General features: G+C 43.4%; 7 protein-coding genes across 9 annotated transcripts; 3 read left to right on the top strand and 4 right to left on the bottom strand.

Moving 5' to 3' along the window:
- Nucleotides 1–292: 292 nt before the first annotated feature.
- Nucleotides 293–3,400, bottom strand: LOC115687608 (syntaxin-22-like). Of its 2 annotated transcripts, none has more exons than XM_030613239.2 (7): nt 3,053–3,400; nt 2,727–2,820; nt 2,322–2,461; nt 1,894–1,968; nt 1,296–1,453; nt 1,106–1,206; nt 293–538 (listed from the first exon to the last, which is right to left on the bottom strand). In XM_030613239.2, exons 1-7 carry the CDS (start codon nt 3,250–3,252, stop codon nt 473–475), a joined length of 834 nt encoding a protein of 277 aa, XP_030469099.1. In that variant the 5' UTR covers nt 3,253–3,400; the 3' UTR covers nt 293–472. The 2 variants fall into 2 exon arrangements, with proteins under 2 accessions (XP_030469099.1, XP_056158841.1); XM_056302866.1 differs by having other exon boundaries at nt 439–1,038.
- Nucleotides 3,401–4,092: 692 nt separating this feature from the next.
- Nucleotides 4,093–6,750, top strand: LOC115687606 (binding partner of ACD11 1-like). Its single transcript, XM_056302865.1, has 5 exons — nt 4,093–4,341; nt 4,908–5,011; nt 5,239–5,314; nt 5,844–5,927; nt 6,010–6,750. The coding sequence occupies exons 1-5, from the start codon at nt 4,336–4,338 to the stop codon at nt 6,571–6,573; spliced, it is 834 nt and encodes a 277-aa protein (XP_056158840.1). The 5' UTR covers nt 4,093–4,335; the 3' UTR covers nt 6,574–6,750.
- A 641-nt stretch (nt 6,751–7,391) lies between these two features.
- On the bottom strand, nt 7,392–9,565 carry LOC115687609 (probable calcium-binding protein CML18). The gene is made up of 3 exons (XM_030613240.2): nt 9,465–9,565; nt 7,919–9,426; nt 7,392–7,627 (listed from the first exon to the last, which is right to left on the bottom strand). The coding sequence occupies exons 2-3, from the start codon at nt 8,418–8,420 to the stop codon at nt 7,560–7,562; spliced, it is 570 nt and encodes a 189-aa protein (XP_030469100.1). The 5' UTR covers nt 8,421–9,426; nt 9,465–9,565; the 3' UTR covers nt 7,392–7,559.
- On the bottom strand, nt 9,490–13,058 carry LOC115687610 (uncharacterized). 2 transcript variants are annotated; one of them, XM_030613244.2, is made up of 8 exons: nt 12,938–13,058; nt 12,167–12,405; nt 11,998–12,056; nt 11,719–11,778; nt 11,556–11,625; nt 11,035–11,104; nt 10,082–10,108; nt 9,490–9,923 (listed from the first exon to the last, which is right to left on the bottom strand). In XM_030613244.2, exons 2-8 carry the CDS (start codon nt 12,371–12,373, stop codon nt 9,874–9,876), a joined length of 543 nt encoding a protein of 180 aa, XP_030469104.1. In that variant the 5' UTR covers nt 12,374–12,405; nt 12,938–13,058; the 3' UTR covers nt 9,490–9,873. The 2 variants fall into 2 exon arrangements, with proteins under 2 accessions (XP_030469104.1, XP_030469103.1); XM_030613243.2 differs by having other exon boundaries at nt 12,167–12,400; nt 12,938–13,057.
- Nucleotides 13,059–15,961: 2,903 nt separating this feature from the next.
- On the top strand, nt 15,962–19,689 carry LOC115687573 (TOM1-like protein 1). The gene is made up of 3 exons (XM_030613194.2): nt 15,962–16,480; nt 17,557–17,802; nt 19,003–19,689. Exons 1-3 carry the CDS (start codon nt 15,962–15,964, stop codon nt 19,423–19,425), a joined length of 1,188 nt encoding a protein of 395 aa, XP_030469054.1. The 3' UTR covers nt 19,426–19,689.
- Nucleotides 19,690–20,208: 519 nt separating this feature from the next.
- On the top strand, nt 20,209–25,055 carry LOC115687528 (uncharacterized). The gene is made up of 8 exons (XM_030613134.2): nt 20,209–20,757; nt 20,964–21,059; nt 21,411–21,521; nt 21,597–21,906; nt 22,135–22,225; nt 22,685–23,018; nt 23,394–23,542; nt 24,214–25,055. The coding sequence occupies exons 1-8, from the start codon at nt 20,428–20,430 to the stop codon at nt 24,728–24,730; spliced, it is 1,938 nt and encodes a 645-aa protein (XP_030468994.1). The 5' UTR covers nt 20,209–20,427; the 3' UTR covers nt 24,731–25,055.
- A 70-nt stretch (nt 25,056–25,125) lies between these two features.
- On the bottom strand, nt 25,126–27,451 carry LOC115687529 (NADH dehydrogenase [ubiquinone] iron-sulfur protein 6, mitochondrial; the record flags this gene model as incomplete). Its single annotated transcript, XM_030613135.2, has 3 exons — nt 25,126–25,423; nt 25,519–25,603; nt 27,179–27,451. Coding segments are annotated over 3 exons (468 nt in total), but the record flags the coding sequence as incomplete, so codon positions are not given.
- Nucleotides 27,452–27,749: the final 298 nt, after the last annotated feature.

The following is a 27,749-nucleotide window of genomic DNA, read 5'->3' as shown; positions in this document are numbered from 1 at the left end:
ATGCTGACAAATGCAGTACGATATATCTGACTATTGCCACTTCCAGTAAGAACGATGGCCTCTTGTATGAGCTATTAGAATGGTGATACAGCGTATATCAAAACAGAGAGAGAGAGAGAGAGAGAGAGAGAGAGAGAGAGAGGGATGCTCCAACTTATGTGCTCCCTATAGTGCATGCGTAGCTTAGAGTTCAAGCATGTGCATGCTATTGGATTCATTCTGCAGCAGATTAAAATGCGCTTAAATCATGAGAACCACAGCGTGTCCTATCCGCAAGGTTCGGTGCATGTCAAATTTTTAAGGGATGCCAGTATGTATTCCCTCTTCATGTCCATTTTCAGTCTCCAACGGATACATTCATCCCACTTTTTATCGTGCTGTACATTTACAAGCATTATATACACTGCATACTGTTGTGCGCAACAGGCAATGCCCTCGTATGGTGAAAACAACGACTGGACAATTCAGATATTCATGCCACGACTACTATAACAACAATCAGTAAAACGATTCCAAAAATCACCAGGAGTAGACAACCCTGCATAATTAGAAGCTCCGCTCAATCTGCATTCTAATGTCAGAAAATCAAAAGGATCAACTGAATTTTGGCCAAACAAATTATAAGGACAAAGAATATCCATCATAATCACATGCCAAATCTGACCAGCCTAGATGTGATTGACTGATTATGTGTTTCACAGCACCAGGAACCACAGAACGCTTAGGCTGATGCCTTGCTTGAGTTTCTCACTCGGTGCACCAAGGAAGTTTTGCAACTAAGAGAATCAAATAATTATCCTCCCAAAAAAAATTTACTGGGACACAACTGTTTTGCCCTAAGCAACAGAAAGCGGTTTGGAAAATGGAGGGCACGAAGGAAAAGTAAATCCTAGTTATTGGTGTTTGTCAAGAACATTCACATTCGTATTAAGATATTAGGCAAGGGGGAGTGGCGAAAAGTCCTTGTCAAGAGCATGCCAATCAAATCCATGGATAAGGAGCTACAAACTTGTCTGGAACTAGACATTACCCCCATACCTGAAACTACGTCTGCATAAATAATAAACACCATAACTCAAGAGGTCAAGTCAAATGGATACTTTACCATGGACGAAGTCGATTTTTGAAGTTTAGATGCCTTGACAAGTTGAGAAGTGCCTAGCGCTGTCGCAGCATGGGAGCTCTCTATATTGGAACTGATGTCATCTATAGAGAACAAATGTTCAGCATTTTGTGTGATTATTCAACAGAAAATGAAAGTTATATGCCAGAAAATTCATGAGAAGGGGCTTTACCTATAACAACTCCTTGCTCACGGACTAGCACAGCAAGATCCTCAAAAATCTCATGGACCTCGTTAATTTGCTGTTGAATTTCTTGGATCCCTTGCTCCCTTTCTTCAATAATGGCTTCATTGAATACAATCTCATTGTCCAACTGGATCACTTCTTCCCTGAAACCATCAAACGTTACCCATGTTTCAGAGTGGAGATAATCCACCAACTGATCCATATTAATAAGAAGTAAAGGAGACACCGAGATTTCTTCTTGTGAGAGAACTGATCAGACAAGTTGCTTAAACCTGTCGTGAAACCCAGATGAAAAGCTAGAATCTGCACAATGCATCAAATTTAAGGGCTTGTCTCTGTCTGCCTGCTCTACCCTAAATCAAAGCTTCCACTTTGCTTAATTTCCCATTTTACTATCCGAACCAGGAGGACCATGGTGTTTTGGGCTATGGGTTAAATTGACTCCAAAGGCCTCTTCCAGGAAATGCAGTGACGAATAACATATTACTTGAACATGCCAAAACAACAAACCTCCATAGTTCTTCAGAGTAGAAGAGTTGGCATTTCATTTGAAGAAGGCAGTGCAGGACACAACTTTCCTAACCTTTTTGGCTCTAGAAGAAGAGACTGCTGTTCAGAACTCCTGGATGAGCTTATCTCCACCTCTTGACCAGTGTAACTGTTTTTTGAAAAATATGCAATTGAGATCAAATTACAAGTATCCGGGCCATCAATAACTTCGTTAAAGTAAGTCATATTTTCCAATAATATACCAAAACCCGAGGATGACGAGCCAACTTACCCCAAACATACCAGTATAAAACATCATTCCCCAATTGAAGGATCATTTAACATTTGAACAAAAGTAGATATTTGAAAACCAATACCAGATGGTGCTATCAGGGGAAAATTTAAGGAGCGTCTCCACTGGCTTGTTATAGTTCTCAGTAAGAAAAGTTTCTGCATGGTTAGACTCGAAAATTAACCCAGAAGAGGGCTTTCTTTTGAACAAACAATGTGCGTAACAAGGACCTGGATGAAACAAATTCTCTAGGAACAGAAGGAGCATATGTTGATTCCCTCTCGGCTGCGAGTCTTTGTGCTTTCTGGAATTCCTTCAAGACTGATTGGAAATCTTTTGCAAGCTTTGCATCGGCTATTTTCTTCGCGGGCTGCAGTTAAAGAAAGCAGTCAGTACCACCTCCAGCTACAGCAAAAAGGTTTTTTCCTCTGTATTACTATTAGGGGCGGTTTCCCCTTTAACAGGATCGACATATATAACGTGTGGACCGACCATTCCTACGTTATCTACACAAATCTGCAGGAGCATTAGAGGCAGACAGACAGCTGGCAAGCAGCGGACAAGCCTGCGAGGATGCAGGGGAAGGATGAAATGCCAGAGACATGATATGGGAGGTGATGTCCAAGGAGACATACGCTGATTTCGGCATCGTGATCAGCTTGGCTAGCTTCCTTGAGTTTAACCGAAGTATCCTTCACCAGCTGGCTAATCCGCTGTCTCGTTTTGTGCCTGCAATGGAAGTCAACGGAGTGGAGTGGAATCTAGTCAAGCAGATTTGCGATAGAATTGGAAAAACAAACACCATATTTTACAAGGGAGAAAAAGGAGTGATCAGGAGGAGGGTAGGTCCGCCTGGATTAAATGCTTATCATAACAAAGTAGGCACAAGCCAAAAAGGGAGGTGAATCGAGCCTGCATGCAATTATGATGAGGAGAGAAGAACAAGAGCACAAGAACAGACAGCTTGTCGCGCAGGAGGAGAGTATCCTTGGGAGTGCCGAGGGAGTTGGAGAGGCGGTAGAAGGAAGCGACGGCCGTGTTGATCTGGAATATCCCGGAGGCGATGGCCTGAGTGGTCGCAGCAGACGGAGAAGAAGCAGAGGGGTCGAATTGCGGGCTTCTTCCTCCGTAGCGGGATTCTATGTCATCCTGGAAACTCATGTTCAGGAGATCAAAGCAGCAACAGACCCAGATGGAGAGGAGAATCGAGCAGAGGAAAGTCGAATCCTTTTTCGTTTCGTGTTTTTTTCAACAAAAAAAAAAAACCGAAAAGAACGGAGGTAGCGTCGGAGGGGGGGAGAAGCAACCGCCGCACCACACCTGCAACCACCACCCCTGCAAGAAGCTTCGTTGGCCTTCGGCTGGTTAATGTAATGTGTCGTGGTTACAATGTCAATTGTCAATTACGAAGCCTCTCTCTTCGTTTCTTTCTCCCGTACGAACTGAGCCCCCACCTCTCGAGACAGGGAGAGATATGGGCTTTCCTCTCGTTGTTGGGCCTACTCGCATCAAAGCTTGATTTGCTGCTGCACTGCCAAAACCAGGATTACATTACATCTTCCTGTTTTCTTGTCGTCCATCTACACGTCCGTCTAAATAATTACTAGAAGGAAAGTTCATCCTTGATACGATAACACTGTGATCTGACCACTCCCCAAACACGCCAAGTTCTGTACTTCCATGGGACGACCGGGAAGTGGCTGCTGAAAAACGAAAAATCCAGTTAAGGAATACGCAAAAACAAGCCGAAACTTTGTGGTCTGTCGTCGCTTTTGACTTCGTATGGATTGAAGTTTGAGGAAATAATAAGAGTGTGGTCCTTGGTGGCCCAAACCCCAAGGCAATAACTTTAGCGATGAGAAGGCGTACGAGGGCCGTTATCGTTACCAGAGACGAGGATTCATTTGGAGTATTAAAAAGTCAGAGCCCAACTTACACGCCGCTCCAAAAAGCGAAGAAGACGACGACGAAGAAGACGAAGACGAAGAAGAAGACCCGACGCCCATTTGCGGTGCAGTGTAGAAGACAAGACAGAAAACCGCGTCGACTGTGCACCGTAACACATCTGATCGCGCCCCCCACCCTTGGCTTTCATTTCAATTTGCTTTAGATCTTATCTCGGACTTTTTGTGATATTCCATCGCGGTTCCCAGAATTGATTCATAGCATAAGCCCCAACAGGATCGTCGTCTCCTTTCTCTCCGTTGCTTCCTGCTCGCCCGCCCCATCGGCCGTTGCCACGCCATGTCGGTGAGTCTTCCATCATCTGTTCCTCAAGTTTATATCTTTCTTGTATGAGTCTGGCTTGAAGCCGAATTCGAATCTGGGTCTCTCTACCCGACTTTGATTGAGCCGTTTCTTGAACGTGCCGTCCTTCACCACGAGAAGTTTCACGTATTCTGCTCTTGCGTTGCTTGCGCGCTGACTGTATCAGAAGATTACCACGCCTGGTTTCCTTGAAAATTCCCGATTGACTGCGTGCTGGAGGAGGGAGAGGGTCCCGTATACGTTTTTCAAGATTTAAGTAGTTGCGCTTGACTGATTGTGATTGTTCCTCTTACATTTCCCTAATATGTCATTTCTTGATCCCCCCCAAGCCCCCCTCCCAGGTGCACGAGATCTGATTGGATGCCTTCTTAGATTGAAATCATTGGGGTTTCCATACATATTGTTCTTTTGGTGGGCTATGAATAAATTTAGAGCTTGACATATGTAATTAATGTTGCAAAGCTGTCTTATGCATGGACTCGTGTTTTGAACGTGCGACCTTCCAAGCTAAAATGGTTGTTGTTTTACTTTCTGCTACTCCTTCCCAGATAAGGTCCGTGAAAGTCAGCAATCTTTCTCTCAGCGCGTCCGAGCTGGATATAAAGGAGTTCTTTTCGTTTTCAGGTGAAATCGAACATGTTGAAATGCAAAGGTTAGCTTTCATTTTTCTAGATGCTTATTATCTGAGGTTACCTTCTTTCTATATTTGTTGTCCTCATTTGCAGGATATTAAACAAGGGACTCTAAAACCGTTGTTTTTTCGAGTTTTTTTGTTTCATTGCATATCGGTCTCCCTTTTGATGATAGTGAAGACTTTTTGCAATTTTAGCACATACTAGATTCCCATGGAGGTTCATGCTTACCTTTTTCCTCTTTCAGCGGCGATGAGCGTTCTCAAGTCGCATATGTGACCTTCAAGGATCCCCAAGGCGCAGAGACTGCTGTTCTTCTGTCGGTATGCGTTCGACTTAATTTTTCTGTTGCTCTGCTCTTCATATATTAGCAGGAAAAATCAAAGCACTATCCTCCTTTAGGAAGTGCTTGCAGTTTATACTCGACAGCCAACTCTGCTATGAAGAGTTCTACTAGTTCTTTCAAGCACGCATGCTTTTGGGTAGATATTGAGTCTACATGGTAACATGTGGCCGCGTGGGCAAGGAAAGTGCAACGGTGAAACTTAATTATTTACAGCCAGCATGCACTTCTGAGTGCAAAGCACCTAATGCAGTGGGCGATGAGTTTGAAAACTTGAAATCATTTGGTTTATACTTCTTATTTTTTGCAACACCTGGATGCTGCGTCTTGAAATTCATGCCTGCAAATCATAGCTCATTTAGGTGTTTTACTTTAGTAGAATATATTATCTTATAAAAGAGTGTTTGATTTGATTGTTTCCTGATGAAATTTTTTAAATATATCCACTGGTTTGTGTAATCCCCCTTTTGGTTGCATTCGACCTCATCATGTATTTTGATCTGATGCAGGGAGCAACAATAGTTGATCAGTCTGTTACTATTGCTTCGGCTCCAGATTACAAGCTGCCAGCTTCTGTTCCCATCCGGCCAGCTGTAATATCTGTCTGTGAAGATCAATTTCTCATTATTTGTATTGTGATTAGTTTTGACCGGAAAAGGATTTTATTTTTCTCAGCCTATGGAAAACAGGAGTATAGGTGAATCTGGAACCGCTGTCCAAAAAGCAGAGGATGTTGTCACAAGCATGTTGGCCAAGGGGTTCGTTTTGGGCAAAGACACTGTTAACAAAGCAAGGGCCTTCGATGATAAGCACCAGTTCACTTCCACTGCCGCCGCCAAAGTTGCTTCTATCGACCAAAAGATTGGTCTCAGTGAGAAGATTACTGCTGGCACAACCATGGTGAATGACAAAGTAAGGGAGATGGACCAAAAGTTCCAAGTTTCTGAGAAGACCAAGTCTGCATTTGCCGCTGCAGAGCAGACTGTTAGCAGTGCTGGATCTGCCATAATGAAGAATCGTTATGTTCTGACTGGGGCTTCATGGGTCACTGGTGCATTCAGTAAGGTTGCCAAGGCTGCAGGGGATGTTGGGCAGAAGACAAAAGATAAGGTTCTGGCCGAGGAAGAGCAGGCAAGAAGATTGGAAGGTTATGATCAGATTCATGGGTCAGAGTCCCCAAAAGCTACTGGTGGTGATCAATCTTCCAAGCCTCCACCTGCTCGGGGTTTGATCCTCTGATTTGTTAGAATTTATGTAATGTGAATAGTTGGCAATGGAGTTTGAATTAAAATAGGTCTGTCTTTCATAATTGCAAGACGCATGTAGTAGCTTGTACAAGCGTTCACTGCACAATTGTAGTTTGGTTTTACCGTTTGCGGTTTTGCCATGTTGATATATTACTTCAATTGGCTTTCAGATGTTCATTGAACACCTGCGCCGCACCCCCCCCACCAAAAAAAAAAAAAAACAAGAGCAGGAAAAGAAACCCTGATCTATGAGATATTTGGCATTCTTTCCTGTGATTTAGGTCCTTCCAAATTAAGTCTAACGGAAGACATGGAGGAACTTTGATCTCCTAGAAGTGTAGATGATTGTGCAGTTCACTTGGGGGTTGGTTGGAGAATGGAGTTTGCAGCGTTACAACTTGGGGAGCAATCATGAAAATGTCGTATGGTAGATGCATATAAGAAGAGATAGACATATGAGGTGAACTGGCTCAGTGTCGTTCTGTATCAACTGCTGGTGATTCTCTTGTTTTGCAAAGCTTATGCATTGCTTCTGAGTGAAGATCTCCCTTGATGACTTCTCTTTTTCTTTCACTTTGTCGAAAGGATGTCGAAAAGTCGCTATAGGGCATGTAGAACTAAGAACTCTATTGTAGATTACAGTCTTTGAAAGGATTAAAGAGCGCAGTTCTCTGTTTTACTGGAATTCCTTGTTTGGGAAAAGTCCAGCACTATGAAAATTCAAATTCGAAGATTGCAGAAGCATGCACGTCAGGTGTTTATATACATCCCACCAATCTTGAGTTGAGATACAGGAATGTTCAGATAACATGAAAGGGTTCGTGAAATTCTACTTTGCTTCAGTTCAAACATAAGCCTGACATTAAAAATCTTGAAGGCGATGATCCCATTTACAGGGTTAGGTGAGAGACTGTAGCTAATGGAAACTAGTTGCTGATTGATTGAATGGCAAAAATCAAAGTTCCTTGCTATGATGAATCATAAAAAAACAAGACGACTTCGTACCACACGCATCGCCATGAAGTGTATTCCTTCTGCAACTGCCCCTATGAGATTCAGCAAGAGCATCATTGACTTGCAAAAGAGACATCAAACAGATTCTCCAATTTATATCAAATAGAATACCCAAACACCAATACTCCAGAATCGTTCGTCAGGTATTTCTTTCTCTTCCTTCACATTCTGGTTCCTTTTCATGACAACGTTATCGATAACGGAACGAGATTAGACACGATCCAAGGGCAATGAAAGAGGTAATATGAAATCTAGAAATGGTGCAATGCGGCATTGGAGGTTGCGACAATATGTTAATTGATTCTAGTTGTTGGAATGCTAACCCCAGGAATTGTCAAAGGCAGCAGAAGTGATGGCCTGGACAAACTCCTGAAAATTGATGCATCCGTCACCGTCGGTGTCGGCCTCCTTGATCATCCCCGTCAGCTCCTCAGCGGTGAGGGCATGCCCCAACTTGGCCATGGAGTGAGCGAGCTCGGCAGCCGTGATGTATCCATTGCCATCCCTGTCAAACATGCGGAAGATCTTCTTGAGCTGGTCCTCGGTGTAGGGGCACTTGGCAGGAATGAGGTCGGGCTCCACCAGGGCCACGAACTCAGAGAACTCGACAAGACCGTTGCTGTTCCGGTCAGCCTTCTGGATGAGAGCCTCCAGCTGATCGGGGCTTGGCTTCAGCCCCAGTGACCGGAGGAGCGACCCCAGCTCCAGTTGCGTCAGGCTGCCATCATTGTTCCGGTCGAACGACCTAAATATCTCCCTCAGCTCGGCCAGCTGCTCGTCGTCCAGCTTCACTGCTTCCTTTCCCTTTCCCAGACCGCCGCTCATCCTCCCACTCTCGAGTAATCTATTCTCAGATTTGTTTCTCTCCGTCAATAAAAACGACGATAGGACTGAGTCTGCATGAATCCTAGATGATCATCACCCATCTCCAGGAGCTCCGCCTCCCCAATGATCCTTTCTGTCTCCATCAGTGAACGTTCACCGTTTTGGCTTTCACGACCGAATCAGATCTTTCTCCAATCCTTTCTTTTTGGCTCCTTGTCTAACATCAATCGTTATGGTATTGTCTCGGTGACGAAAGCTGTTAGGAAAAAGCTTCACTTGGATAGACTCGATTACCCAATACGGTGAACGAATTTTCAAGAGAATAATAATAATAATTAAGAGCTCAATTGACCTATTCAACCCGCCATTTAGCTAGATGATCGAATCTCTGAACAAAAGCTAACCTCCAAAAAGCTTGACTACGACGGCAAGAGAATAACCAATAACATAGATAGATGTTGTATAACGTATGGTCCCCCTGTATGTCAACGCATACTCTTCTTAATTGTAGAATTGAAGTTAGGTGTGATGATATAATATAATATGGGGTCGTTGCTCCGTGCCCAGATTAAACCATTTTGATCAAAAGCCAAAACTGCCGTCTCGGTGGAGGAAATGTCAGTCATCCGAGAGGGTATCACAATTGATCCCTCAAACCGAACCTTACCACACTTGCCACTTCATTTGCATTTGGAGGTTGTGGAAAAGAAAGATGGTTCGCCTCACCACGATTTTGCCATTTCTCACACCCATTTCTTCTATTGTCTCTACAATTCTCGGACAGCGAGGAAGCATCCTCTTTACAAGTGTGGTTTATATCGATCCCAAACAATATTTTAAGAAATAATGCTTCACCGGGACAGCCCCATTTTGAAAGAGAACGTATGAACCGGCCAAAATAAAAAACCACAAAACAAAAACAGAAAATCATATGTGTCTTGCTTTCCTTCCCTTGCGTTTGATCATTGGGGTTGGCTAGTAGTAGCTCTTGCAAACTCCTTTATTTCTTCACAAGCTTTCCATCAGCACAAACAAGAATCACACGGTTCGATTTAGAGGCCTTGTGAGATTGCGTGAAGGATAATTGCAACTCAGTCCACGTATTCAAAGTCTTCCAACCAAAAAGAAAAAAGTTTTCATCAAAGTGCACCGCTGAATCCAGATCAAGGAAAAGAAATCAAGTTTTGAGAGCATATCTTCTTTTTCCAATGCACATCACCCGGCATTTTGCAAAACATAATATTTAGCTCCCAAGCGCGTGCATAAATTGAATTGGACCTAAAACTTTCTTGTCGTCATTGCTATCATTTGTGCCTGCCAAAAGACAGATTTCAAGGGACAACCATGGAGGACTCATATTGCTTTCTCATCGATTCATAATTGTTCCTTCCTATTATGATAGCAGTTTGTCTTTCCTGTTGCAAAACATGTGGCCACTTTGAACAAGAACTTGCTACAAAAGTTTCAGTCCACCAGTCACATCATCGACGACTTCAACTGGTCCTGCAAAAAGTTCATGAGAATATGTCAACACTTGGCTGCAGCTCAAGGACAAGATGTTGAAAACTCTTATCAGCATGACATCCCAAGGGTTATCAGGGACTTCCCACATTCTGTTCAAAGAGCAAGCGGACGGCATGTGACTGGAAGGAAAATCTTACCAAGAATAGCCATCACGGTCCTTGAATCTGCATTGAAAAGAACAAAACATTCAGAAAAGAGTGTAAATCATCAACTGGAACAAATTATCAAAGCAGGATTTGTACAATGTGTAGTAGAAAAAAGAAAGAACGATTAACCACTAAGATTGACTTCTTTGTGATTGCCAGCAGTGATAATGTTCAGCCCATGGAAGACTATAACAATAGGCCTTCTAAAGAACCATCTATAGGCCCCTATATTGGTATTCATTAATATGGCCATTTATGCAATCCCCAAAAGTCCGCTGGATCAACGAGACCGTAAAGCTTAGATACAATCACCGAAAGAAAGAATCACCACAGACACAAGCAGGATTGAACAAACCACCATGGCAAAACTCATCAAATCGATATATTTCTTAAAGTAGTTCAAGTTCGATGTAATTAAGTTTTCTTCCTGGAGTGACTACCACAGTCCCATCGGAAACTACAACTGACTTCAAATTGCTGATTCTTCCCATCATTAGCCTTTGTCATTTCACTAAGCAAATATTGATTTTCATCCTCAATCTCCTTTCATCATGTTCATGCTGCCTTCACATAAGGGCTAGTTCAAGGTCTGACACCCATCATCACTACAATCAATATAAGGCTCTCCTATCTAGAGTCACTACACTCAACGTATCTGGATGAACCAATAACAGAAATCTGCTCCCATCAACCACAGCATAAACATTCCTCCTAGTAATTCTTTATACTGCTTAAGAAATTTCCAAACCAACATTGCCTGCTTGATGACGGTGTATTACCCCTAACTTCTTTCAAAATTGTATGAATTAATCCCATATAAAATATAAAAGCAGAACTGTAGATATCATTCTGAGAAATTACATCGGCAAGGTATTATTCCACATTGTCATGACAACAAGAACTGTAAAACCATATAATTCGAGAAATTTGACTTTTCAACTCACTTGGTGCAATTTGTGTCCTCCCTGCATCAATTGTAATATGGGTCGGTAATTTAAGTGATTTCGCCCTTTCCTGTCAGTATAATACAAGAATAATCTAATTACAGCCTGTGGGGGATGGAGGGAGGGGAGTGTGGCCATATGGTCAACCAGAAACATCTGACAAATAGTTACTCCAAGAGCTGCTTATTGATGACAAATGCGCGACAATCTAGAAACTACTTATTGGGAGGAATCTATTACTCTAATTCCAAAGTTTTTTTAGCCAGTGACCTGTGTTAATAGAGCATAAAATAGGAAATATCGACATAAAAATTTCTGAACCCAATCACTAGTTTGATCATTGTAGGTAAGTCTTTTCAATATTCAGGGAAATTTTAAGAGGTGCAGCTAGCTGCAGCTTTTTGCTTTCACCGTATGATAGTATAATTAACTCAAATTCTTTTTGCATTCTACAAAAGTAATAAACAAGCATGCGAACAAGAACAATAAGTGCAGATAGAGTATATATGGTCTGTACTAACTTGCAAAGCAAGCATATCTTCCTCACTCTCGATTTTGACAACCACCTTAGGCTGCGCACACATCTCCCACCTGCAAGTTTGGCAATACTTCTTGATAACTTAGAGAATGACTGCTTTAATCATATGATCACTGAAATGGTAAATTAATCGGTGGAAACAGCACCTGTCTAAAGCTTTTGGTGCACGGCGTAGGAGCTTTTTATAGAGACCCAAAGTCGCATGACTGTCAATGAATACAAAAGAATTACATTACAGACAGGATGGTATGCCACGTCACATTAGGGGATTAGGTAAGGCTTAGCAGGTCCACCCAAGTAAATTGGCCACTCTTCAGGAAGCCTAGTAAATGAGTAATTACACAGAAGCTATCCAAAATCTCCTGGTGAACTCCAACCGCTTATGATGAAGCCAAAATGGGGGATGTTGGTCAGTTTTTACATACCTACACTGGGCGGCAATCTTCCCTTTTCCCATCTTTAGATCATTCCTCACAACCAAAACCTGGAGATAGACAGACATACATGTTCATATATTTTCTCGTACAAAACAAAAATCTTCAACTTTCTGCACGAATGCAAAGCAAAGGGGAGAGAGAGAGAGAGAGGTAATACCATTTTAAAATCTTCTAAAATCTCAGCCAAATTCTCAACCTCTAGAGGATCTTTTGGCTTATTCTTCTTGCTCCCAGTAGCAGCAGATGAGCCTTTGGATGCTCTAGCGGTGATCAAGATGCGAGAAGGGTGATATGCACCAAGATAGTATCCCAGAGCAAGGCATCCCGCCCCAACTATAATGGCACTTAGCCATGTTAAATCCATCACGTGCGAATCCAAAGTTCAAGCCCTCTGTGCTATACTCAAGTTCCGACCAAAAGAGAAACCGAAAAACAAATTGAAATCCTCATAAACAATGTTCTAATTGAGATGAACTATGCAATTTCAATTCGAAGAGGAGATAGATGGCTACTGAGAGAGCGCCACTTCGAGGTATAAATACACATTTAGGTGATTGGCTAGTAGATTCTCTGGCATTGCTCCTGATTGACAGCTGAGACAAATTCATACAGCATGCTAACCGCGAGGGGGAACATGAACTCTTGCAATAGGAAAGAAAAAAATGACTGATTCGGTAACTAAGCTCCACGTGGCGAATCTAGATAAAACTAAAAGCTACCCGAATGCAATTAGGCCCCATTTCTTGGGATCTCGAGGAAAGGAGCGGTTGATGTTTAAGACGAATTTGAGCAAACAAAGTGCCACACGTAGGAAGCAGCGTGCATAGTCATTCGCAGAAGGCTAGGGTAAACAGTCAAAAGTGATGAGCAAAGTCCATCCCATCCATCCATCCACAAGATTTGATTAAGCAAGGGAGGAGAGGGGCACCTGGTGGTATGGTAGTAGAGGAGGGACGATACGATCCGCATCCAAGAGAAGAAACCCTAGACCAAAAGGGCAAGAACCAGAGATAACACCTGGACGACTCCCGTTGACATATCAATGCCCTTTTGGTCTAGGGTTATCTCTGGTTCAAATCTTCCACTCCACTCCACTCCAGGGCGCTCAAAAGCAGTGTGTGTGTGTGTGTGTGGAGGAATCACGGCAATGAAAGAGGAAGGCTGGAAGCTGCTGCACCCCTTCACCTTCTGTACGAGCAAAATGCAAACGCAGCATGCTGAGGATCGGGTCGGCCCGGTTTCACCATTTTCGGATTAGCCGATGTAGGGTGCGTTTGGTACAGCATTTGGAATGCTACTTTGGGAATGCAAATGCCTTTGGGTGGAAGCCCTTTAGAAAAAATGCAAATGGCGTTTGGTAAAAACTCATTTGCAAAGCTATTTTGACCCAAGTAGTGTTTGGTTAATTTTTTTTTACAAATGGGCTTTGAGAGTGTTTTTTAAAAAAGGCAAAAATACCCTTCGCCGGCTCCGGTGAAGGGCTACGGCTCCGGCCAAGGGCTACGGCCGCGGCAGCGGATCTGCGCGCCGCGGCCGTCGCCCGTCATGCCGAGCGACCCCGGCGAGGCGCCGACCTCGGGCGAGGCCGGCTCGAGGTCGCGCGACCTCAGGGCCGACGGCCCGCTGGGTCGCGCTGACCCGAGCCGACGGCCGCCCGCTGGGTCGCGACCCCAGCCGACGGCCGCCCTCTGGGTCGCGACCCGAGTGCCGACGGCCGCTCGAGGTCGCGGGACCAGGCGGCCGCACTTACTAGGCTTCGCCCGACCCCAGAGCGGCCGCGCACAGGGCGATCGCCGACCCGGGCGGCCGTCGCTGGGTCGGGCGACCTCGCGGGACCTTCGCCGTCGCTCAGGCCCTTTGCCCTCGCCGGAGTCCCTTTGGTGAAGAAGATGAACAGTAACGAGAGGGCAAAGCCGGAATATTGAAATTTGAGTGAGGGTAGTTTGGGAAGTATAAAAATGATTTTGGCATTTGGTTCAAGGCTGAAAGTCCAAAGCTAGTCCTGATAGCATTGGGCTTTCAGCATTGAAAATGCTAGTTTTGAGCATTTTCAATGCTCAATGCTAACCGTTTGGTTCAGCATTTTTGGGAAGGGGCTTTCGGGGCTGAAAGCCCCTTCCCAATGCTGTACCAAACGCAGCCGTAACATAAGCCCGAAAACGAAGTCGGCCTTTCTACAGTGTCGGCGAGCTTGTCGGGCCCTTAACGAGAGCCGTTGGACGACTGATTATGGCCGACGATCCTCCTCAATCCTTGATCGTCGGCCGTCTGACTGGACCCAATAGCTCCTATCGGGTTTTAGAACATGGTAGGAACATTTCAATTTTGGCTGACAATCAAATTTGTTAGGGTGGATTTGGTAACCATTTTGTTCTCGAAAATAATTTTCTGCTCAGAAATGATTTTTTTTATTATATTCTCGGAAACAATTTCTAAGCATTTGAAAGTGTTTAGTAACTACCCAAAATTTATATTTCTATAATAGAAAAAAAATAAAAATGCGTTTGGTAACTACACAGAATTTCTTTTTATTAATAATTTTTAATTTTTTTTTCCTTTTCTTTTCTTTTCTTTTTTCTTCCTCTCTTTCCTTGGCCCATGGCCAGGTCGCCAGAGCCGGCGATGGCGTCGCGGCACTCGCTGGATTTGGTGAGGGCTGGACCCTCGCGACCTGGGCGAGGGTCCAGCGAGGGCGACTAATTTTGAGGGCGACTAATTAGGACAATACCTCATCTAACGAGCACGGTTACTAATTTTCGGGGTGAGGGAGCCCGAACAAAGTGCGGCTCCTAATAGACAGGAATGGATCGGACCACGCATTGAATAGAGAGAACGTCAATTGCTTAGACAAGAGAGCTTGTAACATCGCAAGACCACATTAAATGATGAAGGTCAATTCAATGATTCACGAGTCAATGTCAATGTCAAATAGTCACCACATTGTACAGTTACTCAAATTACTCTTTTTGAGCTTGACCCATGTAGAACGTACCGTGTCATTACAGTAAAGATGCACGGGATCAAGTGGGTTTGGGTCGCGGCAACATTCCACATAAAAGCGAGGGCATTCTTTTAACTTTTCCAAGGTTTGACGCAATTGCGTGAGAGCGGGGCAAAAGAGGATGCACATCGGACGGTCGCTAACGAGAGGAATCGGGGGACCCAACAGGCAACAACTTTGACTTTGACAAGTCCCACAGCGGAAGAAGAAATGCCCTGCGTCGACGCCTCACTCTCTCTCGCGCGACCATCAAACAATCAGGACCGTCGAATGGCCGGGAAATCTTCTAAATCGTCGATGTGCGGCGAATCTCCACGATGAGGACGCGATGCCCGCTCGCACGGAAACCCCGCCTCTCGCTTTAATATCGTATATACGATGAAACGAACGAACGAACGTACGTATTAAAATAGAGAGAGAAGAGAGAGAAGTTTCAATTCAGGCTTTGAAGGGGGAGACGAAAGAAAGCGTGGAAAAGAAGGGGACTCAAACTTCGTCCTCCCCAGTCGCGGAGCTCACGTTCGAATTGACCTTCCAATTCAGCTTCCTTCTTCCTCGAACTCGCTGTCTCACAGGTAACAAGCTTACTCTGATCTGATCCCCTGTCCTCGATCGTCTGGATTGCAGCTCTCCGGAAGTGCAAAGGCCGGTGCTTTGCTGAATTGGAGAGCGTGATTTTGTCTTCTTCGTGCCGTAATGGATTTGGGGTTTTCTGCCCCTTGACACGTATCAAGAACACGGGAACCGATTGCTATTCCCGAGTCTTTCTCGCTCTATCCTTGTTTAGAATCAGTAGGGTTTTTTTAATGCGTCGAGTCTGTTTCTGGGCCTCGTCTAGCTGTTCGAAAATTCGATTCTTTTGACTTTTCGCTCTGTTTGGTTGCTGACCTTTGTTGTCTTGGATACTGCGGATCGAGGCAGCCCTTTTCTCATTCTCAATTGCCCGCGAACATGAGTGATAATTTGATGGAGAAAGTGACTGCCCTCGGGGAGCGTCTCAAGATCGGTGGGGCTGAGGTCACCCGGAAGATGAGCGCCGGCATGAGCTCCGTGAGCTTCAAGGTCAAGGAGCTTTTCCAGGGACCCAACCAAGCCGACAAGTTCGTCGAAGATGCCACTTCGGAAAATCTCGACGAGCCTGACTGGGCCATGAATCTGGAAATTTGTGACATGATTAATCACGAAAGGATTAATAGCGTCGAGTTGGTTCGGGGTGTAAAGAAGCGGATCATGATGAAGAGTCCGAGGAGTCAGTTCTTGGCCTTGGTTTTGCTAGAAACTTGTGTCAAGAACTGCGAGAAAGCATTCTCAGAGGTTGCGGCTGAGAGAGTTCTTGATGAGATGGTGAAGCTTATTGATGATCCCCAGACTGTGGTTAACAATCGGAACAAAGCTTTGACGTTGATTGAAGCATGGGGAGAGTCAACCAGTGAGCTCCGCTATCTTCCTGTTTATGAGGAAACATACAAGGTATATTATTACCTCATCTTTTTTGGAATATTTACTGCAGGCTAGTGTCAGTGGCTGATCACGCTACCGAATTCTGCTCATTTGCTGAGGATGACTAATTTTGTTCGGCGAATCTTTGTTCTTTAGAAAGAGTAATAGCAAAAGAATGAATTAAAAGTTAAATGGGACTTTGTCGATCCTGATTACCAAAAGAAATCCTGATTACAATTTTTTTTTTATTTTCCATTAATCGCACTGTTCTGATATTGACTTCCTAGGTAATTGTAGATAGTATTATGATAATCCTATTGTGTTCTTTAATCTGCAACACTTCACTCAGTTTGATTTCCTTACTCTGGGGTGGTGTTTATCTTCATGTTGTTTTCGGGCGATGTTGTGTCACAGTATGGTAGTTTTCGCCTTGTGACTTAATTTAAATCAGACACAATTTAATTTGCACCAAGCCACTTGAGATGACTGAGAAGTAGAATTCATAATGAGTTGGGGATTGTTTTGTTTGGGCAAGGAAAGGATCTTGTGCAAATCGAAGACTGGATAAATTTATCAGCCTTTTCAACGAGTCTTGTAATTCAGTTTAAGGAACCATTTCTGATCATTCTCTTGTGTAGAAAGTGAGAGGATGGAGAAGGTTGAAGTATGCGGATGTTTTGGAACTCTTGTTATGGTTAAGCAAAAGTTAATCTGTTTTTTTCTTTTATTGTGGAGTCATATTACTCATGATCGAATAGGACTGGTTTGATTACGTTATTTGACAGCATTTTGCCTAAGTGGCTAAGAGCTGGAGACAACTCTGCCTGTTTAGTTCAGTGTTCCTTCCCAGTCTTTGCTCTTCTACTTTGTTTCCCGTCCTTCAGCATCATTGTTGTCTTAGTCAGTCTGTGGAGCTGTATTTCCTCAGATCACTTGTGGAGGTTGAGCATGCCAATCTTTAGCATCCCTGGTCCCTTTATTATCCATTCTCTATTTTCACTTTACTCGTTGGTTTTGATCTGTCGCATTTGAGTCTCTTCACTCTTTAAGGAAAAAACTGGTGGATTTGTTTACGTATCCCCTACTGTTGTTGATGTGCATATCAGAGCTTAAAATCAAGGGGCATCCGATTCCCTGGCCGTGACAATGAGAGTCTGGCACCGATCTTTACCCCTCCTCGGTCAGCCACGGCTCCAGAAGAAGATTTTGATCTTGCTCAACAGGTGGAGCTTGAAGTCCCTGTCCAGACCTTTTCCGCAGAACAGACGAAGGAAGCATTTGATGTTGCAAGAAACAGCATAGAGCTTCTCACGACAGTTTTATCCTCTTCGCCCGAACAAGATGCTTTGAAGGTACTTTAGTTTTAAAATTTCCTGATTTCCTCTTTTCGTGAACGGGTCTCAACTTGGTAAGAGTTTTTTAAGATCTTCATTGTCATTGATTAAGTGGATTTGAATGACCATTTCACTGGCTGTCTCCAACATTTGCAAAGTTATTGTGTTAGAAGTCTCAATCTGCATGCTGAATCTTGTTACGATTCCATTCGCTAGTAAAGTTCTACGGCAAATTTTGTTGATGCTGGGCCAATTAGGATGCTTGTTTTAAGCAATTTGAGTTCCAATTCACTAGTAAAGTTCTATGACAAATCTTGTTAATATGGGGCGTTTGAATGCTTGTTGTATAAGACAGTTTTAGTATGCTCATGCTTTTTTCTATAGGAGCAGTCTGCATTTAATGTTAATTTGACTACGCAAAATTAAGTGAGGTTGTATTATATGGTGCACCTGTTGTTTATTAGTGGCTGAGATGAATGAGTGGGAACTATCTTCGCGTGCCATCCTTTAAGCTGTTTGTTAGCAATCTATAATGTCTTTACTCATAGATTACTGGTTCTCCAACCTAAATCTCGCCCACTGGCCAAAAAAATCTCGCCTTTTCTGATTTTTTTCTGGATCTATCGTCATTGTGTTTGTTGATCGTTGCTCTCTCACGTACACCTCAAATTTCCTTCTACACCTTTCTGACTGACTCTTGAGGAGTCATTTATTTCATTTTAACTGGCAAAGTTCATTTTGTATCTACACCTTCAATATGCGAAACATGAATTGGCATCGCTGATTTGTATTTAGTGCAAATTCCAAAAGAAAGATTGTGGATCCTATTGCCTGTTAATCAAGGTGGATATCGCGGTAGCCTCTTTGCATCGGAAGTGCTGCGTGGACGTTTCTCATAGCCTATGTAACTTGTGAAAATATGTGCCCTCATCTTGATTTTGTGTCATATAACTGTATCCAGACCACAGATGTCATCTTTCAAGTGCTCTGCAAATGAGGTTTTCACATTCCAGGTGGTGCATCATTAGAGAATTTAGTTCTAAAGGAAGTTTTCTGTTGTGTTGGCCATGCCTTCGCACTTGTCTAGAGAAAATTCCATGGCAGCGGCTTTCTTTTGCGATAAGCTTTTTACATGAGTTGGACAGATCTTTGGGAAATCCCCGTGAGTTGTACACATATGAGTTGTAAAGTGAGCCTCGCTTTTCAATATGTTGGCAGGATGACTTGACGATCACGCTGTTACAACAGTGTCGTCAGTCACAATATACTGTCCAGAGGATCATCGAGACTGCTGGAGATAATGAGGCTCTGCTATTTGAAGCCTTGAATGTGAATGATGAGATCCAGAAAGTGCTCCTCAAGTATGAAGAGCTGCAGAAACCCGCAGTTGCTGCAGCTGGACCTCAGCCTGCGATGATACCAGTTTCCGTTGAGCCTGATGAGTCGCCTGCCCTTGCAAAAGAAGATGCCCTGATTAGAAAGCCGGCCGGATTTCGAGGTGGGGCCCATGGAGGGAGCAACGATGACATGATGGATGATCTGGATGAGATGATCTTTGGGAAGAAGACCGGCGGGTCATCAGATGGAGCGCAAGATTCAAAGAAACCTCAATCGAAAAAGGACGACCTTATCACCTTTTAAGATGGTTTTATAGGGACAGTAGGCCTTTCGATTATTGTCGATATTTGTTCGTGTAGCTACTCTGAAGGATGGGTGGGGAGGAAAACCGAGTTTGCTCGAACGGTCGATACCTTTCATATACAGGACAGTCACATGTCTTTACGGTTGGATTACTTTTGCATGTTATTTTTATGTGATTCATCTGTGTATCGGAGTACATAAAGTGTTTGCCTTTTGATTTCCGGACCATGTGAAGATTGTTATATATTATGATATGGTTTAGAACGGGTACCACAAATAAACCTCGGGCAGATTGTCAATGCCCAAGCGGGAGAAGTGACCGGCCTGCTTTTCCCGACCGGCGACCAGCCAATTTATATATGTTGCATGTCTGAGTACCATTAGCCTTGCAAATCTTAATCTTGCAAAGAAATGCCATGGAACTTGGTCGTGGAAAGATCCCAGGCATGTTGAATGTGCAGATCCACCATAGTCTAGAAGATTTTGATTCTCTCTAGTCAGGTCACTCTCTAGATCTCGCTTGGTACTGCCACCGTGCTATATATCTAAATATACAAGCAAAAATGAAATTGCAATTAAAATGTAATAATTTATGTTTTTTGGGGCCCTAATAAAATTGCATAATTTAGTGGCCAAAAGATTAAAAGAAAAGAAAATATCCGGTTCAAAGTGACAGGACCGGTTCAGAGTTTTTTGTGGGTTGTGTGGGGAACCGCCGTTCGCAGCGTGCGCGCAGTCGCGGTCGGCGGTTCTTACCTAAAACCCTACAAAACCCTCCTCTCTCTCTCTCTCTCTCTTCCGAAGAAGAAGAAGAAGAAGAAGAAGATGGGGGGAGGGTGAGAGCATCAGCGGCTTCTTTCGCTTCCTTGCCCCTCAAGTCAATACGCAGCCCCCATGCCTCCCTCTCTTATACGCTTCCCACTTTCACTCCGGCGGCCATAAACCCGTCGCTGCTTCTCCCCCCGCACCCACACTGAATTGCTTCTAAGCTCGTTCACGAGAATGGCGAAAGCACGCGCAATTGGGCTAATCTCGGCCCTAGCCTTCTCTGCTTCCGCCACCGCTAACGTCGCGTACGCCGACGGCCCCTTCAGCTTCAACCCTTTCTCCGCTCCTCCTGCCGGTGCCCCTCCTCCGCCTCCTTCCCCGACTCCGACTCCTGCCGGTAAACAGCCTCCGCCCTCTGAAGTGGGACCGACGGCGCCGAGTGAGCCTCCCGTTAGGGTTAGAAATGATCAGCCGAGGACCTCGTCCGCCGGGTTTGATCCCGAGGCGCTCGAGCGTGGTGCCAAGGCTATCAGGGAGATCAATAGCTCTTCTCATGCTAAAAAGGTTGCAACTTTGCTGGCTAGTTTTTGTTGTATCCGGAAAGTTCTCTGCTTTGTAGTTTCTCTGCCGTGTGCTGCTGTGATGCACATGACTTTTGAGAGTATGCTATCTGGGTAGAGAGAGCATGTTCTGATTTTTGTATCACGTTGCTTCTTTGTGTCGGACTCTTTGTGGGTATTCTAATGGGTGGCTTTGCTTCTGTTACATAGGCGTTTGAATTAATGAAGAAGCAAGAGGAAACAAAGCAAGCTGAGTTGTCTTCAAAGACTGCTGAGTTTAAGGCAATGCAAGCTCAGGCTGAAACTGTAAGTGAGTTTCCCGATTACATATATTTCATGACAATAGAAATAGTCTGTGGTTCTTCTCAATTGAGTGAAATCTGGAGTATGAAACGAACAAGCTGACGCTTTTAAGTCGTCTGCTTTTTTTCAGTACTTGTAGAAATCCTTAAATTAAAGGATTTCTTTTTCTGGATTTTGGTCCTTAACTTAGCAGTTTTTTATTAGTAGGTAAGGAGATTGTCCTCTGCTTTTCAATGAGCATATCAATCACTGATATTGTGGGAAGCATACGTCTTTGTTCTCTGCTTTGGATTTCTTCCGATTGGAAAATATTCATTGTTTCTTCAAGTGACGTTGTTCCTGTTCCATTTGCAGGAGAGACAAAGGGTAGTGTATGATGAGCAGAAAAAGTTAGCACAATTTCAAGCACAAACAAAGTCTCAAATGGCCCGCTATGAAGACGAGTTGGCAAGGAAGAGAATGCAGGCAAGTGATGAGGTTCTTGATGGTATTGCTGGAATTATTGTTACACGGAGGTTTGAGTGTTGATTCCAATTACAGGCTGAAAATGAGTACCATAGAGCTAGGAATCAGGAGCTTGTGAAGCTACAAGAAGAATCATCAATTAGACAGGAGCAAGCTCGACGAGCAACGGAAGAGCAGATTCAGGCACAACGACGCCAAACAGAGAGGGAAAAGGCTGAAATCGAGAGGGAAACAATCAGAGTGAGGGCCATGGCTGAAGCAGAAGGTAGAGCTCATGAGGCAAAGCTAGCTGAAGAGGTTAACAGGCGCATACTAGTAGATCGTGCCAATGCAGAAAGAGAAAAATGGGTTGCCGCTATAAATGCAACTTTTGACCACATCGGAGGTATATATCAGTAACTTGCCCTGAGTGTCAATCAGAAAACGTCCATTTGTTTTAATACTGTCAATATTGCTGTTCTGCTTTCTGTATTTATATGGGGCATATTAGGAACAGGGCTACCAAACCTGCGAATTTGATCTCTGCTTTTCTTTGCTTATTTGTCCTGTGTGACACAGATGGTTCTTGTTTCTTGGGAAGTGTGGATTATTGATGACCACTTTTCTTCTGTAGGTGGTTTGCGGGCCATTTTGACAGATCAAAATAAGTTGGTAGTAGCAGTTGGGGGAGTCACAGCTCTTGCAGCAGGGATCTATACGACAAGGTGTGTAAAGAATATCTCCTTGGCGTTTTCTCATCTTACTTTTAGGATATGGTCGTTACTTCTGTTCTTGGCTGGACCATGAGGTTTCTATCCAATCTGCTGGTTTACTGGCCGAAATCAAGTATTTGCACATTCTTCATCATAGATAATTTGTACATTTGGAGTAAAAAAAGAGCTTCTTTGCTGTCTTGTCAGGATATCTTGTTATTCTTGCTGATTCAAATTTCCAAGACATCTTAACAGAAGTTTGGTTTATGTTTGGAATTAAGTTGTAAGGACAATATGATTTGATTGCAACTACAATACTGTACTGTAACTGACATTAATCCTGCTTTGCTGGTATATGGATAATGAAATTGCCTCACTCATTCACAAAAACAGTGGAGGAGTTTGATTTACTAATGCTGCATGCCGCACTTCACATGCATCATCTCATGCGGTTTCTCTTTTCTTTTACAGAGAAGGTGCAAGGGTTATATGGAGTTATGTGGATAGAATTTTGGGACAGCCATCACTAATCAGAGAATCCTCTCGAGGGAAGTACCCATGGTCAGGTGTGATTACTCGATCCATGAGTAGTCTAGCTCGTGGATCTGACAAAGGATCCTCATCAAATAATGGGAAGGGTTTTGGCGATGTGATTCTGCACTCTTCGCTTCTTAAAAGAATCGAGCAGCTTGCCAGGGCTACTGCCAATACAAAATCCCATCAGGCCCCATATCGCAACGTGCTCTTTTATGGCCCTCCAGGAACTGGAAAAACAATGGCTGCCAGAGAATTGGCCCAGAAATCTGTATGAGATCTTCCACTGTAATATAGTTGGTTATGCTCCTCATTTACCAGATTTAGTTGGTTATGCTGGTTGCCCAGGCATATGTGCTTTTGTTTGTGCACACTTACACATCCTATCGAACTGAAATTGGAATTTTAGCATCATAATTTTGTAGTAGACTTTTTACCTTGACAGTTGCAGATATACTCCGTAGTACTTCGTTTGATTGGCTTTATATTTCTAGCAGAGAGCTGTGTGATTAATAGTTAAATGTGGAAATGATATTTGTTAGCCATTGTTAGGGAAGTTTTTCTATTCCCTTACTTTCATTGTCATCTCACATTATACTAGTCATTGTCTTCTTCTGCTCTCTCATGGTTTCTGTATTTGTCCCAGGGATTGGATTATGCCTTGATGACTGGTGGAGATGTTGCTCCATTGGGACCGCAGGCTGTGACAAAGATACATCAGTTGTTTGATTGGGCCAAGAAATCTCAGAGGGGCCTACTGCTTTTCATCGATGAAGCAGATGCATTTTTGTGCGAGTGAGTGACAGCTACTGATGACTTAACTGCCTATAAATGTCTTCCGCTGAGAACATGTTAAGTGTAATTAAAGTTGAAATTAACATTTACACCATCATCAACAAGTCAGATGTCACCGTAGTTGCAGTTGACTTGATTTTTGTCTCTGTGGTTATATTTTTTATACATGCACGTACATTCAGACTGACTTATAACTATCTGCTACGTCACTGATGCTTAATGCTTAAGGTGCTTTAGTATTCTCTCGAGCTTGGCAATTTGATCGAGGGGTTAATTTTCACATCTTTAGGATTCAGGACACTACTTGCTAGATTTTATGAGCACTCAAGATGCAGTTAGCATTATTTCCCCGATCATTCAGAAACTAGGACTGAGATTTCTTTGGGTTGCTCTGGTAGTATATTCTTCCTGTCTTTTAACTGAAGAAAACTGGAATTTTAGATTCTTCTTTGTTGGTGTTTATAGTAGCGACCTCATTTTTTGGTGATATAAATTATTGTTATACATTGTTTGGTGATCCACATAGTGCTTTTCATGTGCATAGCTATGCATTTCTTTTTTCAAACTCAACCTATGCAATATTTACTTCTGCATCTCGAAGTATTCGCTCATGCCTAGAATTGACATTTATTTGTTGCATCATTGTGTTGATCTCAAAATGATAATTGCAGGAGGAATAAAACTTACATGAGTGAAGCACAAAGAAGTGCACTCAATGCGATGCTATTTCGAACAGGTGATCAGTCCAAGGACATTGTTCTTGTTCTTGCCACAAATCGCCCTGGGGATCTCGATTCAGCTGTAGCAGACCGAATTGATGAAGTCCTCGAATTCCCTCTACCTGGGGAGGAGGAACGGTTTAAGCTTCTAAAGCTATATCTGGATAAGTATATTGCTCAAGCTGGGGCAAGAAAATCTGGATGGTTTAAAAATTTGTTCAAGAAACAACAACAGAAGATAGAGATTAAAGGATTGACCGATGATGTGATAAGGGAAGCCGCAGCTAAAACAGAAGGATTTTCAGGTAGAGAAATAGCCAAGTTAATGGCTGGAGTCCAAGCTGCTGTTTATGGGAGCGAGCAATGTGTGCTCGATCCTGCCTTGTTCCGAGAAGTAGTGGATTATAAGGTTGCAGAACATCAACAGAGAAGGAAGCTAGCTGGTGAAGAGACGAATGGCGGTGCATGATACTCTTCAGGTCTGAAGTTGCAGAGCTGCAGTCTAGGCAAGAGTTGATATGGCTGGCGAGAGCACCAATCTGTGCTCTGACCACTTCAAGCGGTTTTTCGGTCACTGCAAAAACTTTCAGGGATGGAGCGCCTTTCAGTTAGTTTGGAGTTACATGGCTAACTTATGAGGAGCCCTACTCTTTGTAATTCTTTTAGGGGCTGAGATATTATTATTCCCATTTCCCCTTGGAAGCAGGGGATTTTGATATGGATTTTAGTCAAATTAGTAGCGAGCGATGGTTGGCACTCGTTTATTTTGGCCATTGTTATTGCATCTTTCTTCATTTTTTTGGCCCCTTGAATTTCCGGTTACATTTGAAATGTAAAAGATTCATGATGAAGGCGGTCCTCCTGTTGTATCTGAAGATTACTGATATTTAATAAGAAAATAGGAAGACAATTCCGTTCACAAATGCAATTCCAAGGTTGATTCTGGGGGGTTAACCCTTATTGTCGATACAAATGCACTAGTTCGCTCCGAAAAGGGCATGTCATACCATCCAAAGACAAATACGAGACATCCATGCAGGGATGTTTGGTTGCTAATGATGATGCTCCTGAATGTAGCGCAGGCCACAATACTTGCAGATAGCAGGCTCATCCAAGTCAAGGCAGATAAACTCAATTGGGTGCCCCAGCGCAGGATTGCTGTCTGCAATGGAGAACAAACAAATCGTTGATTTAGATTAATCGACTTCACATCATATTACTAAGAACAAATAGGTAAAGGCACCGTCCGTGGCTGACCTCCTTCACAAGCAACTATCCTGCCTTCAACTTTAATGGGCGGGACATCATTGATCAACTCCATTGGAGATTTCTTGCTAGTATCCTAAGAAGAAGCAAAACTTCAAGATGACCACAGAGTTCCACCACAAAAGTTTCTTTATAGTTTAGCAATGCAGTATCGAAGCTGCAGCGAAAAAACATGGTCGGGAGAAAAATGCTAGTCCATACACGTGTTTAAAAAACTAAAAACCTACATGTGCAAACAAAGCCAAATGATAACATGAATACGGGATGTATACAAGGACATTGGGGAAAGGGGAGGTCAAACAGAACAGGGTAACCTTTCTATCGTCCCACCTAACTACATCTGACACCAGATTGCTTCGCACCTCCCATGTGTCAGTCACGCCTCATTTGCCCTCATAACAAGGTGATGGTCAAAGAAGACCGATTGCCCTGTTATGAATGATAAGGAATCCTATCTTCTTGGATTCACCATAAATATCAGAACCAAAGAAAGGACGGACTCTGATCCAACAAACACCACATCGATAACTAGAAACAAGTTCAATACTCATCTCCTAGACTTCCCAGTCCGCAAAATTCCTTCAAAATTAATTAGATTTTGAAGAAATAGGATATTTAGATTAAATTTTCCCAGGTAAATGCTTAAACACCCTTCATCTAAGACAGAAAGATATAACCAAACCCACTCCAGCGAATGAGAGGTTAGCACATTCCTGGAAACCAAAATTCGAAGTAAAAAGAAAGGGAACATTTAATTGGCTGCACTCCTTCGGACTGATCGCAAGGTTCAGAACCTACAAAAACGCTGTCTCTAATGCATCCAGGCAGAATTTCACAGTTCTAACCTCCGATCTAAATAGTAGCTAATTGCCATCCCTTTTCTATTGTTCTTCAGTTTCTGAAGTCTATTACGTTATCAAGAAGAAGGTCCCTACTAAGGGACATAGCAGTGACGCCATAAATATACATTAGCAAGCTCTATCTCGTGCTTCATAGGATGAATTCTTCAGCTTACTCTAAATAGCATCATCCTCATTTTATGTCATGTGAAGAACCAGAAAGTGGAGCTAAAGCACGATATGAGGAAATTCCTCCGAAAACGAGCCTCTGGTAATATTACTAAGGCCGGGAGATAACTTTGCTCATGTCATTCCAATGGCAAATACCCCAATCAACCCACTCTTCTGAAGATCGAAGACAATAAGACCGAACAAAAACGATAAACTACTAAGAAACAAAAGCTCGTATCGGATTCTAAATGCAAATTAGAAGATTCAGACCACCCAGGATTCCCATCGGAAGTATGCCAAGCTAAATACTTCATCAGTTTTGAGATAGCCACTTAAGGCATCCGAATGCTACGGAACACTAATTTTATTTTTTCCTGTTTTTTTTTTCTCTTTTCTGTATACGCAACCGATATCTCGAACAAATTCGAAGTAGCATAACCCACCCTTGGCTAAATAAACCCTAATTATTGCAAGAGAAAGGAGTAACGTCGGTCACAACATCATAAGCACAGCGGCAGTTCAAGCAAACTAATGAAGCAGGCGCAGAGAGAGAAGCTGAAAAGCAAAGAATCGAAGGGAGCTAAGTTACAGAGGAACGACGGACGGAAATGAGGAGGAAGAGGAAGGAGGAGGAGGAGGACCTGCATCCATTTGGCAGTGTGCTCGCTGATGAGAGGGAATTTGGAGGAGGGTTGGGGGACTTCGCTACTGAAGCTCCTTCCGACGACGGTCGATGCCAATCTCGACGATCTGATCGCCGCTCTCCACAGGTTGGACGCCATTGATCGCTTCGATTCCTTTCGAGACGGCAGGATTGATTTTCGCTCTCCCCCGGAAAAAACACAAAAAGGAAGGAAGAAGATAAGAATATGCCCAGAAGAACAAGGCGACACCCGAGAGAGAGAGAGAGAGAGAGAGATATGGAGAGAGAGCGTAGCAAATTACAATAAGAAAAGAAAAGGGTATTTGTTTGGATTTGGGGAAATGCACGGCTGGGCCGTGGAGACGATACGGCCCTGCTGTTCATGGATATGACATTGTTTCTTCGGAGCCCAATAACTCATCCCCCACCAGCTTCAGCTTCGTATGGTGTCCCAACAACTCGTCACTGAAACAATTTCTTCCGAGTTTTGATCAGTTCAATGATCCTCTCCCTGAATTGGAAGGAAGTATCGACACTTTCACGCCTTTTGTTTTGCTGGCCTCGATACA

Source organism: Syzygium oleosum, unplaced genomic scaffold (genome assembly GCF_021117445.2).
Source record: "Syzygium oleosum isolate NSW1041296 unplaced genomic scaffold, Sole_v2.1 Sole_v2.25, whole genome shotgun sequence".
In the NCBI taxonomy this organism is placed as follows: domain Eukaryota; kingdom Viridiplantae; phylum Streptophyta; class Magnoliopsida; order Myrtales; family Myrtaceae; genus Syzygium; species Syzygium oleosum.
This window is presented reverse-complemented; position numbering and strand designations above follow the sequence as displayed.